The sequence below is a fragment of the Zootermopsis nevadensis genome, unplaced genomic scaffold (assembly GCF_977971745.1).
Source record: "Zootermopsis nevadensis isolate Lab colony 2312 unplaced genomic scaffold, Znev_1.0 Znev_ptg000022l, whole genome shotgun sequence".
Classification (NCBI taxonomy): domain Eukaryota; kingdom Metazoa; phylum Arthropoda; class Insecta; order Blattodea; family Termopsidae; genus Zootermopsis; species Zootermopsis nevadensis.
The window spans coordinates 14,041,509-14,054,605 of record NW_028259154.1 but is presented as its reverse complement, the minus strand read 5'-3'; the positions used below and the strand labels follow the sequence as shown (position 1 = coordinate 14,054,605).

Sequence of the window (13,097 nt, the reverse complement as noted above, 5' to 3'; positions counted from 1 at the left end):
TCCCTTTTTCTGCTCCTCGATTCAGCCTGTTACAACCACAGTTGTAGTGGCAACAATTGCTAGTTCCCTATTCATATTTTCTTATTGATATAAATAAGGGCTTAAATAAATTTATCATTAGTTATAATTTATGTGATGAATTGTATACTCGGTTAATGTTTGGTAATTGGTGTTCATAAAATGGATCAGATAATAATTCTGGGATGTAAATGTCTCTTCAGAAGTTGCCTAATGAAGGGAGTCATAAATTAAAATTTTGGAACTTACCTTGAAAAGAAATAAAAAATTGTAATAAAATGTTTAACAGTATGTAAGAGTGTTAAATTTCATTAGCTTCGAAGCTGGAAACGTTAAAATTTGACGTGTTCTGAGTATCCTGGCATGTCGCATGCAGCCCTAAATTTGAGGTCACTAGAATAATCCGCGATGATAAAGTTCATATTAAGTGGGATTGAGCAATAGTCGTCAGGGTTTACGGGTGATGTAGTTCAGAAATAAATTGTGGACACTGGAGAGTGACATATTTGAATTGTGGTTCTTATTGCCTAAGTTCCCCACATAATAAGTTAATTGGCGGACTCTGATCATGTGGTGACAGTGCTGTTTGTTGAGGGGCTTGCTTTTATGTTTTTGAATTGATTATGGCATGACTGTGGGGCCTTATGGAGAGCAACTCTCTCGGAAGGGAGGGATGTATTGTCTGAGCGTGAATGATAAGGCAGAGGGCCATATTGGAAAGAAACTATGTTTAGAATGTGTAAATGTTGAGTTGTAAAAATTAATATAATTACTTCAACACGTAAGGTAAGTTGAAAAAAAGGGATGTTATCATTTTTGGGTAACGTAGTTGCAGGTTTGTGTGCATTAAGAATGAAGTATCTTACCCTTTATATTAAGTCCACTTTCAATAGCTGCTTGTCATTTATACTGAATTAGCATGATGGTTTGTAATGCTCGGTGGTCAGGTGGGGCACATTCAGAACAGCAGTATTACAACAAAGACCTCTTGGTATTGTTACCTTATGTACATAAAAAGGCTGTCCATAAGCGATGGTTGGCATTCCTGTATAGGTAAAAAAAAATCATCTGCTGGTTCGTGCTATCATTGTCTAATTGGACCTCCTGTTCTCTGGCGAACTCTAACTTACAATTAATACACTAATACACTTCATACTGTTTTTCAGTTAACGCGACCTATAGCGACTCCTAACATTCGGAGTCCCAAATCTTGTATCTATTTTCCATTTATATCATTCCAAAGAATCTGTTAAACGTGTTAGCATTCTGTAACATGCTCGTCTTTTATGATGAGTTAATTATCAGAGGACCACTCCTGATCAGTCTTCTGCGTTGGCCAGCTTATCCAGTACATTCCGTATCTTCCTCCGTCTTCAACTTGAAGACGCACCGTGTTGTGATAATACCTTCAATTGGGCCACATCCCTTCCAGTTCTTTATTTATGTTGTCTTATTATCTGTTGCTGTGTAGTGGGCTACTGACAGCATCGTTAAATGAATAACAAATGGTGCTTGAGTACTATTTCTACAGGGTCTAGCTAGATTGTTTGAAGATAGAGACTTTATGGTTGGTACCCAAGTTAGTATGGAAGGAGGGTCATAGCTTATTACTTAAAATATCAGAAAGTCAGCATGTCTTGAAATTTATGAGTGGGTTAGAATTCTTTTAGCCGTAGTCTGAGACAACAGAGCCTTTTCCTTAGGAATGTGATCATATTTGTCTGTAGTTATGTTGGTGCTCTTGCCTTCAATACTTTTCTGCCAGCGGTTCTGATGTGTTTGTCTGAAAGTGGGTTCTGGTTGCAAGCAGTGAATGGTATCAGTGGTGTGTGTGGAATGGTAAAAAATCTCTAAATTCACATAAATGCCCAAAACTTAAAAATTTATGCATCTTGCTTAGACACTCAAATTTGAAATTCTTCCATTTGTAGATCCGACTCATATTCTGTTATGCCGGGTGAAGATGATCGGATGAGACACTTTCTCAATATTGTTATTCCTACTTTTGGTTGTCTGCAAATCCCCACTCCACTCTGAGGGCTCATCCAGGGTGAAAGAGGCAGTGCAACAGAGCGAGCGATTGATTCCAAACAAAGAATAATAAATCAGTGTGCACAGTGACTGGAAAAAAGCAAAGTGTGTGCGATCGATGAGCGTGCGAGCGAGTGTGCACGTGTAGTGTAGTAGTGACTGACTGCTGGGTGCGTGATGAAGACTTCGGACCGACGGACACGACGCAACACGACCGAACTGCCAGCGGGCAGGGCAAATGAACGAAGCAAGACAGTATGTTGAGGGAATGGAAGAAGATGCGTGAGGCAAATTCCAGTTCACCGTCACTTTTAAATAAATAATGGAAAGAACTCGTCTACCGCCTTAAGGAAAATTCCCATTCGACACATGTCAATTTCTTCCTCTGCTGAATTTTCGGCACACGTGTTTTTTCTTGCTCAGGAAATTCTATAAACTTTTTAAAAATAATATTTTCCAGCTGAGGAAAAGAAGATAATGTTGCAGTGCAACTGACATATCCTACTGGTCAAATTTGTTACCAAGAGTTGAAGTGCTTTGCCAGTTAAGCAGAAAGGCACTTCACTCTGTTACCAGTACTAATTGTGTATTATTTCAGATGTTTAAATTCCAATGATTGAAGTGCCTTTAGATGAAAAGATGGTGTGGATCTTTTTTCCATTGGCTCAGACCTAATTGAGATATCAAAGAGCCAGTCACTAAAATTATAACCCAGTTGTGTAGGTCAGGTCAGGTCAGTTCCCTGCCTTGGCCAGACTTCAGGGGTAAGTAAAGCATTGTATGTTTATTTCCCAAATTTAAAGATTTAAAGTAACGACGTCATTAAATAATGTATAATAATATTTTTGTAAACTTTCGGTTATTGAATTTAGTCCAAGTTTTTGAATATGATATTGTTGAAAATTTCTTCCAATTTTTCATGTGTTATGGACATGTTTATTTTATTGATTTGCATCATTTATCTTTTCCGAGATTTGTTGGTATTGTAACGTAGGTTAAGAACATTGTATATGTGTGCGTGGGGTCACCGATTTATTCCGTTGTGTGATCGTCGCAGTGATAACTAGCGGCAATCCTCATTTCAGGTGACTTCACTAGTATATGAATCCAAGGTAACTTACTGACCTTTAAAAAAAACTGTGATATGAGGAGGTCCGTTCAAAACTGCTGCAGCATCGAGTTTGGTCAGTGAGGTAAATGATGTTGCAGTTAATTTTTGAAAACGCCCATCGAGGCCGGCCATCAGCGCCGCCTTTGATGCAGTGGTTTGGTTCTGACCGCCTCATCTATTCCTGACTGATGTGTGATAATTGCGTCCCTGCGTGTGCCTGCGAATAAATCACATGCCAGCCGAAGTGTGTTCACGACCCTTCCAACGGCATGGAAGTATGTAATCTGCATTGTATCAATGAGCTACTTGTATGCTTGTGAGCATGAGTGTGTTTGAGTGTTTTAAAGCCAGTTAAAAGTGTAAACAGTTCAGTTGCCAACGACAAAAATGACAGACTGTATGAACCTGGTGATCGTTTCTACTTTTTGGGGCGGGGTGTGTGAATGTGTTATTTTTTTATGGATGCTGGTGCGAGAGTTGCGTGTTGTGTGCCATGACACGAGGTAGTGTGCAAGCTTGTTTCATCCCACCCATCCTTTCTGTGTTCCTTCAAGTCTCCACGACCTTCCCTAAAGTCGCTGAAAGAATCCTTAAACCTGAATCCCGTTCCTGTTGCTACTGCTGCTTGTTTATATGCCAATGATTATTAATAAAAAAAACCTATGTAAGGTTCAAGTATATAAGTTATGTTATTCTTGCTAAACGTATTATTGTCCGTCACTTTAATTTGTTAATTTGAAGGTGCATCCTAAAAGCAATGATAAAAATATGATGTTGGCAACTTTCTGTAGCCTAGTTATTGAGAAAGATTTTTTTGGAATACTCCAATGCACTTTTTTTTCATAGGGTGATAAAACAATTCTGTAATGCAGATGAATAAAAATTATCTTGAAGATTTAGAAGTACTTGAAGGATTAAATTCTACCAGCATGATACACTTTCCCAGCAAGTTCTGCCAGGGCTTCCTTCGTCTTGCATTGTCAGTCCCTGCAATGTCACAACAGAATGAAGCTCGACCGGGGACACAGGTCACTGTAAGTTGCATTTCTTTTTGTCTCCAAAACCCCAAGACTCCAACCATTTTCCAGAACTTCCTCTTTTCAGATTTGTGTAATGTTTCATTTCGCAATTTTACAGACATGATGGACCAGTGATACACATTGTCACAAACCTAATCACACTACGCTACACATGTTCCATAGTCATTTTTCCGCAATGAGGTCAGGGGTCGCCAAGGTAATTGTGTCAAGCTTATGGATTCCTGTAATCAGGGATGCAGTTTCAAAAGTAAAAGCTATTTGAAGAGGCTGACTTTCCCACTTCAAACACGTCATATATTAAAGAAGCTCTAATAAGTAGAGTTTGACTTTTTGCTATGTAATTTTGAAAGTTCCAAGAAAGGCATCCTCCGTCAACTAATGCTCTGTAATTTAATCTGTGGTATTAATTAATGTAACTAATAACATTTAGTTGTACCGTACTACGTTAACGGGTGTACAAGTACAACGGAAGACAAATTTTAGAGCCATGATTTAAACCGAACTTCTCGAGCTGCTACTGGCCCGTTTAAAAGAAATAGGTGCAGACGACGCTGTGTTGTGTAGTGTGATGCTGTTCTGGCCGTAGGATGGCATGGACTTGGATGATGTCTTGCCTCATGTGGGGGAGTTCGGACGCTATCAGAAGCTGTTGCTGTGGCTAGTTTGTCTTCCCGCTTGCGTACCGTGTGGCTTCTGTGCCTTCAACCAGTTGTTCATGGCCGATATTCCCGATCACTGGTGCCATGTGCCTGAGCTCATGGACCTGCCCGGTATAAGTCCCCAGGACCGCAGACAACTTGCTATTCCTACTGAGGTAAGTTATTTGTATAACAAACCTTTGTCAGTTGACGAGGAAACAAATCTTTGAGTATTCTGTCTATCTTTATGAACCTCATTGGCAGGGTACAGATATTCCGCAGACCTCCTTCCCCACTTCTGGTGGGTTTTTTTTATGTAAATACGTCTATATTTTAGGGTCAGTGTCATTCGGCAAAAAGTGGAATGAAAATGTGTAACAATGGTTTATCAATAAATAAACAACAATGGTTACCTGGGAAACTTCATCTGTTTATCAACAAATCGACAATAATGGTTACATAAGGAACATCTATTCACTCGGCATTTTTGTTACCTAGGAAACGTCATCTGTTTACTCGGCATTGTTGTTACCTATAAAACATTTCATTACATTACCTTACCTTACCTTACATTTCATTACATTCAGCTACCACAGACCCATCTTAAGAGTAACTAATTCAAGTTAAATAAACAATGTCTTAATCAAACTTATCTCAAATGTAAAGCATGTATGAAGGAAATATTTAGAATAAAGCCAATATATAAACTTCCTTTCCGTATAGACGTATTTACGTCAAATTCTGCGGAACCGTAGTTCCACTGACAACTTTTTTTTCAGTTGAAAACGATGAAGTGTATGTCGTAACATAAAGACAAGATCTTCATTCAAATGAAAGGGAGCCAATGTGATTTTATGAATAACCATAACCTTTGCCTTTTATTTAGAATCAGTAGCCAGAGTTAAGGCTTTTATCCCATCGTCTCACAAGCCTGTTGATGGCATTCTCGTTGAAAGACCACGGTAGTTAAATGTCTATCAACGCCTCCCGTATTCTGTTGTCTGTTGAAACACGCTGGCCCTCAAACACGTGGTAATCTGAGCTGGTTGGGGGTGCCCCAGGATCTCCCACCCAAAAGTCCTAGAGCACCCTTTCTACAGTACAGACTTGTCGCTGTGGAATTTCCACGTCTTTGGAGAGCAGAAAAAAGTATAAAAATGGTTACACAAAATTACGGGAAATTGGGGGCGAAGTGATCGTTCTGTTTTAAGGCACTCGCTAGAAGAATCGTCAAATGTAAAATAATTTGAAGAGTACCATTCACGTTGCATAATAAAAGAAGTTTGCTTTTAAAGATAATGGTCTCTTGGTACTACTTAAACTCAGTGCCATGAAGACGTGTGAAGTATTTGTGGAATAGCTCCACTTTTGACATACGAAGGTAATAAGCTGCCAGCTTCATGCCCCGACCCCTTTATCCCCTTGGAAAGCTCCCACGGCACCTGTTGGGTTAGGGGTTTTCAGCTCCGGTTTGGATCCAGAGGCTAAGAGAAATATCGATAGCTTCCACCTGGAAACAAACTTGTCATCTAGCCTGTACAGACTGAACTAGCCAAGCTGCATGATTGATTGTATCTGTGGAATTTGCTGCTTATATAGGGAAAGGGATACGAATTTTTACATGCAAAATGCAGTAGAAATTATTAGTCATTATTTTTGTTGACATTCCAGCAAGAAAAGTATTACGTGTAAGAATACAGAGTTTTCCCTTTTCCCCATCCGTCTTTCCTGTTTCCTCTAAAACTAAGCCATGCGGGGTCGATAATGAGATTATGTGGTTGCCTTCAATCGATACGGTGATGTAGCGGATAGCAGACGGTCTCATGGGCGAATGTGAACTCTGTCTAGGCCTACGTTGAGAAAAGATGTAAAAGGTTGCCGATTCAGGGTCGCAGATGGGAAATCCACGGACCACGTCAATATTTTGACCTTTGTGTTATCATTCAGATATTCTTTCCAGGTACTTTGCGTCCTTTTGCATAAATTCTGGGAAGGGGGGGGGGGTCTGATTGTCCTCAATTTTTTGTATCCAAAACTAGCCAATGGATTTGAAAGTAATTTGGAGTTTAGTGTTCATACTAAAAGTCACTGTGAGAATTTAACTTTGGTAGGTATCAATCTAATATGAAAAATATGCAAATTTGTGAAATTGATTTCGTGGTCACCTGAAATATAGATGTATTATTGTATTATGTTACTAATTCATGCACTGTATTGGCTGTGCATGTAAAATTTGGTTGAACAGCTGAGTGATCTTCCTAGCAGGGGTAAGAATTTTCTTTTTGTCATTACATTTAGACAGCCTGCCCTTCTGTCTCTAGATACTGGGGTTTCTTCCATAGGGGTAAAGTAACTGGAACATAAGCTTATTAGCCGTCTCCATAACGACAAGTCCTAAAATGCGTGGAGTTTTGTGTTTATTCCTGATATATTCATGGCATTTACTACTTAACACGGATACGGCCACCTTATCATTTACTTGCTATTATTATTTTATTTAGTGTTCTGTCTGACGACAGGTCCATATGAACAGGATCCTTCCATCCTTTTCTCGGACTGGGACCTGTTCATATACGTTCTTGGTAGATGATCCAGAAGTGGTTTGCCATTGCCTTCTTCTGTGTGTGAATGGAGTAATTGTTGGGATGCCACTGAGGAAAACTCCGTGTTGCCTAGACCACGGCCTTGCCCAACACAAGTTATGAATTTGGGCACCACCGGGAATCGAACCCGAGACCCCAGGATTACAAGGCCAGCGTTCTAACCGCTAGACCACCGTGGTGGTATTTACTTGTTAATTCAATTTAATTTGCCTCCGTGGTGATAACAATTTCCCACAGAAGAACATTTAGTCAGGTTTCATTTAAGTAAGTTAACAGGGTTCCAGTAACACTGATGTTTTTTCTGTTGTTCGTAGGAAAAGTCAAATTTGACATTCAGCCAGTGTTTGCGCTACGCAGTGAACTGGACAGCGCTGCTGCAAACACACTCCCTAGTGGAGATCGCCCCAAACGAGAGCTGGCCTGTCGAGCCATGTTCCGCAGGTTGGGAGTACAACACCACGCAAGTTACATCTTCCATTGTTATAGATGTGGGTACACAAAAATTTTGATATTTTAATGTATTTGAAGTGCTCTGTGATACTGGAATGTCAAAATCTTAGCCATCACTTATTCTTCCCATAACATTGTTCATTCTTAGTTTGTTTAATGATGCTGTCTTAACTGCACAGGTTATGTGGAACGTAAAGAGTTGGATGAACTTACAGGCCTCTATGATGCTTTTACCCCCATGTCAGCTGGAATTTGTCTTCTTCCATTTCACTTATTTTTTTTTCACTTTTGGTTATGCTAAATAACTTGAGCATTATTGGATCAATCTGATATTCCTAAGGAAATGTGGTACATCTTCTGCAAAAGGAAATACTAAATTAAATTAAATCCATGGTGTACCAGCCCTCTGAGAGCCAAAGCCGACTAGCTGGCTGCTGGCTTAAGCAGAGGTGAACGATCATCGAACCAGATATAGGGTGACGTGTGGTCAGCACGACGAACCCTCAGCCATTGCTAGTTTTCCTGACCGGATTACGCTACCCGTTGTAGCTCCCCAATTTCCTCACGATGCTAAGTCCCATACACCGGTCGAAAATCTCATGAGAAATTTCTTTCCCCGAGACCCGAACCAGCGCACATTCCGTGTTGCCAGTCCGAAGCATGATGCCTCGGACTGCTCGGCTACTGCGCGGGACGCATAAGGAAATACTGCTGAGTGCAATTGTTCTTTGCTGATTTTTTTCAATTCAACCAGTCTTTTAGAGAAAAAATGTTCTTTTTACTACTACATCTGTGTGGACGGATCGCCTATCTCATGTAGCGCATTATCCCTTCCTTGGCTTCTTTCTTGACTGCTTTATTATTCAGGAATCATACCATTTTTGAACAAAAACCTAGTACATGCTGGTAAGACTGAGGACAACTTTACTGAGTTTTTGTATCACTGCCTTTTATTTAATGCAGTTCAAATTCCCAGCAAAAGCCTAGCATAAGGGTCTGTTGTTAGCTGAAGGTTAATGTGAGCCTCAGACCTTGGTGATGGGTGATGACCTACAATATTTTATATTCAAGAAAGGAGAAGTTGTGCTGGGTTTTGCCAGTCTTGAACCCGAGACCTTTGGCACAAAAGCCAGTTACCTTATTCCTAACCTTTCAGGTTGTCACTGTAATATACTCATTGAAGATGGTTGTGTTTTGGGATGTTGAACTGTGTAGTCTGTTAGATATTAACTCATGTGTCGGAGGAGCTTAGTGCTTACATCATTAGGTAATCATATTGTTAGTATTTAAATAATAATTAATTTCCTTTCTAGTTTGATCTTGTACGTAACCATGCCATTTACCCAACAATTGGATTGGTTGCTCTCAATGCTGGAGGGCCAATCGGAGTGTACTTCTTTGGTGTACTTAATGACAGGTAAGTGAATATTCTGTTTGTCACTCATACAATTTTTTATCTGGGTTTTATTTTAAAGACGTTTGCAAGCTCCTCTCATTTTCAGAGACTAGAATCTGTCATAATTAAACGTTGCTATGTGGAGTAAAACCCACTTATTGGCACCTGCACCTTGTCGTGGTGGTGGGGCTTGAGTACCTCAGAGACCCCAAGAGCTATGTGGGCGGTAGCATAGCTACTGGTAGGGCCTCCCTTGCCAGATTGGTCGAGGGGGAGAGGTCACACTGAGACAGGTACCCTGGTCCTCCAGGTTGGGGGTTGGTCACAAAGCTAACAACCTTGCACCCTAAAAAGAAAAATGTTTCGAAACCTCAATCACAGATGGACCTAACAGAGGTCCGAATGGAAGAGGAGAATTGAGGAGGCCGTGGACCGAACACGGACCGGAGAGCCATAGAAGAAGGAGAACACACCTCTGAATCACTACCCATATTAGTGTCCACTGTTTTTGTTTAATATGATACATAAAACACTAGTCCCACCCCATTCACCTTTCAATACAGAAACACATTCAATATGAGCTACTGCAACTCTCACTCACCCGATCTAGTTGAGCTTGTGAAGCTTGAACCAACGTCTGCAGAACAACGTCCAAATATTTCTTAAACGCTGGACCAATACTCAGAGCAATATCTCCAAATGCAATGAGGATCTGAGGCTTCACTGACTGATGAACTGTGTTATCCTAGAAAACAAAGATCTAAAATGATTTTGTTATACATCATGATATTTCATGTTTTACTGAAAGATTGCGGCAAGAGTTACTACAAAATATTAAACAGGCAGAATTGGAAGTTATTTGGGTAATGATTTCTGAATCGACATCTTATTATCTAACTCGGAAATCCGCACTAAACAAAGACACCTAAAGAGAATTACCTGTCCATCTATAAACATTTGTGTGTTGCCTAAATAATTGTTCCTAGTAACAACATGTTACAGCATGAAATAATTCACATTAAACTAAAAACACACACCAAGGCTTGCAAGAAGCAGTGTCATTATCTCGTTGCAAAAAGGGAAGAACTTTATTCTTCAAAGCTCGACAGATATCTCCCCGTCAATCCCACTGCAGCACCACAAACCCGGAAAACATGTTTAAACAACTCTGTTAAAACATAATTTAAACAAATTGAGCCGACAGCTACCCTTCCAAATTATGTACGAGGGAAGCCGTATAACGAGGAGATGTATAATCTGTACTGTTCACCAAATGTGATTAAAGATTAAAATGAGTGAGGATTGTTAACAAACTGGGGAGATGAGAAATGCATAAAAGATTTTAGGTATGAAAAAACTGAATGGAACAAATCACCTGAGAGACCCAGAACTTTAGTTTTTCTAAATTATTCAACTCGCCTTTCCACCACAGATTTCCTTCAAACATTTGGCACTTTTAATACATTTTCCAAAGCTTAAGTTTGAGAGCAGAGCTTGCAAAATTTGCTAGGCTCAAGTACAGATTTAAAATTAATAACCTCACGTTTCTACAAACAAAATAAATATTATGATAATAAATGTACTTCTTCCTCCTCCTCCTCTTCTTCTTCTTCTTCTTCTTCTTCTTGTAGCGTTATAACCCTATGTGGGTCTTAGCTTGTTCAACAATTTTTTTCCATTCTGTCGTATCATTCACAATTCTTGTCCATCCCCTCACTCCCATCGTCCTCACATCCTCTTCCACATCATCCGTGGTCTCCATCTCATCCTTCTTCCCATCACTCTACTAGTTACCCTGTTTCCTTCCATTCTTGCACCATGGATAAGCCAGGCTAACCTTTTGCTTTTGATCAGCCTCACGATATCTGCTCCCTGTATGATACGAGGTTTGTCCACAAAGTAAGTTTCCCTGGGGCCGTTTACAGAAACAAAACACAATTTCATTGAAATATTTATTGCAACAGATACAGCAAGTGTCCAGCTATTTTTCAACATATTCGCCACCGGAATTGAGACATTTGTCATACCGTGGGACCAACTTTTGAATACCTGTGTCGTAGAAGTCTGCCGCCTGGGATTGGAACCACTGTGTGACAACCATCTCCGCCTCTCTGTCATTCTCAAAACGCTGACGCTGACCGGACAGGAATTTCTTGAGGTGTAGGAAAAGATGGAAATCACTGGGAGCGAGGTCTGGGCTGTAGGGTGAATGATTAAACACCTCCCAGCTGAACTCCTGCAGGAGACTTGCTGTCCGTCGAGCTGTGTGCGGCCTAACGTTATCACTGACCGCACTTCACAGTCGGCGGGAGCTGGAATAAGAACCTCCATCTTCAACAGCTGCAACGATGCTACTGTGAGAACGCGGGAAGTACCGTTATTGCATGCGCCATGCTACGTCATTGCTGTATCACGTACGCACAGTCGCATCGCGCAATATAAGGTTTGCTAGCTGTGGGACGAGTGGGAAACTTACTTTGTGGACGCGCCTCGTACAATCTAGTTCATCATTCATCCTAATTATCCAGGAGCCATCACTATTCTGTATCTGACCATAGATTTTACGTTCAGATATTCTGAGTTGTTACTCATCAAAGCTAGTTAATGTCCAGGCTTCACATCCATATGTGGCTACTGGTCTCATCAGAACTTTGTAGATTCTCAGTTTAAGTTTCCTCCCCAATATTCTAGACTTCATTAAATTGTGATAGGCATAATAACATCTATTACCAATCGCAATACGTGCTTTAATTTCATTAGTTTCCGAGTTTTTAATATTAATTTTTGAACCCTGGTAATTAAAATTCTGCACTTCTAAATTATTGTGTTCCCAGTTTATTTGTGACTTTTTTTGCTGTTCTTGTAACTTTCATATATTTTGTTTTCATTTCATTTATTTTTAGCCCTCTTAATTGTGTTTCATCTATCAATTTTAGTACTAATTCTGCCAATGCAGCTTTATTTCTACTAATAATTGCTACGAGGGTGAGTCAAATGAAAACCGTAAAACTGAGATAAAAATTCGAAATATTGCGCCATTGTCCTATAAGTTGGCAGACATGTTACCAATGCTATAAAGAGTATCCTATAGGTGGTAGTATAATGCAGACAAACATATCGCCATCACAGTGCCAATTTGAAAATGGCTGCTCCACTAGTTACGTGCACGAAAGAAGAACAACGTCCTGTAATTCGTTTTTTGATCAGTGAAGAATCTTGAAGAATCATCTTCGACCTGCAGTCAGATCAAAGCGACGTGGACTTTTGACTAGAGGTGTCCTTGACATGACAATGCTCGGCCCCATACTGCCCGTGCAACAATCCAAGACTTGCACTTTGAGTGTCTTCCACATCCGCCATACTCATTAGACCTAGCCCCAAGTGATTACCACATGTTTGGGCCACTCAAAGAGGCGATGGGAGGAAAGAAGTTCCGTTCTGACGAAGAGATACAGCAGGCGGTGCATGAGTGGTTGTGCAGACAACCACAAGAATTTTTTTCTAGAGGAATCCATACGCTTCGTAAACGCTGGAGGGCCTGTATTGAACGAAATGTAGACTATGTAGAAAAATGATATAGTTGTGTACCGCTTTCACTCAATAAATTAAATTTAAAAAAAAAAATTACGGTTTTCATTTGACTCACCCTTGTACATCATCTGCATATGCACTCACTTGTATTGTTTTAATTCCTATATGTCCTGAGATCTCAAGTTTCCGAATAGATGCTTCCAGCATCAGGTTAAAAAGCATTGTTGAGAGATCGTCTCCTAGTCTAACTCCCATATTGACATTAAATGGTTTAGTTAG

At 40.1% G+C, this 13,097-nt stretch overlaps 2 protein-coding genes across 8 annotated transcripts in view; both read left to right on the top strand.

The window, feature by feature from the left end:
• Positions 1-4,065, top strand: part of LOC110838575 (Importin subunit beta Fs(2)Ket) — a 28,733-nt gene extending 24,668 nt beyond the window's left edge. Inside the window, exon 16 of one of the 2 annotated variants that reach the window (XM_087353655.1) lies at positions 4,007-4,065. In XM_087353655.1, coding sequence (XP_087209781.1) covers positions 4,007-4,040 — 34 coding nt within the window. In that variant the 3' untranslated portion in view covers positions 4,041-4,065. Of the gene's footprint in view, positions 1-1,949 lie in introns of both variants that reach the window. The other variant, XM_087353657.1, reaches the window with a different exon arrangement.
• The window catches only part of CarT (Carcinine transporter), a 73,873-nt gene that overhangs the window by 45,073 nt on the left and 15,703 nt on the right, over positions 1-13,097 (top strand). For 2 of the 6 annotated variants that reach the window (XM_087353663.1, XM_087353664.1), the window contains exon 3: positions 7,756-7,929. In XM_087353663.1, the coding sequence (XP_087209789.1) occupies positions 7,756-7,929 (174 nt within the window). Of the gene's footprint in view, positions 1-4,073; positions 4,195-4,786; positions 5,015-7,755; positions 7,930-9,204; positions 9,309-13,097 lie in introns of those variants that run through there. The other 4 variants (XM_087353665.1, XM_087353660.1, XM_087353661.1 and 1 more) reach the window with 4 other exon arrangements.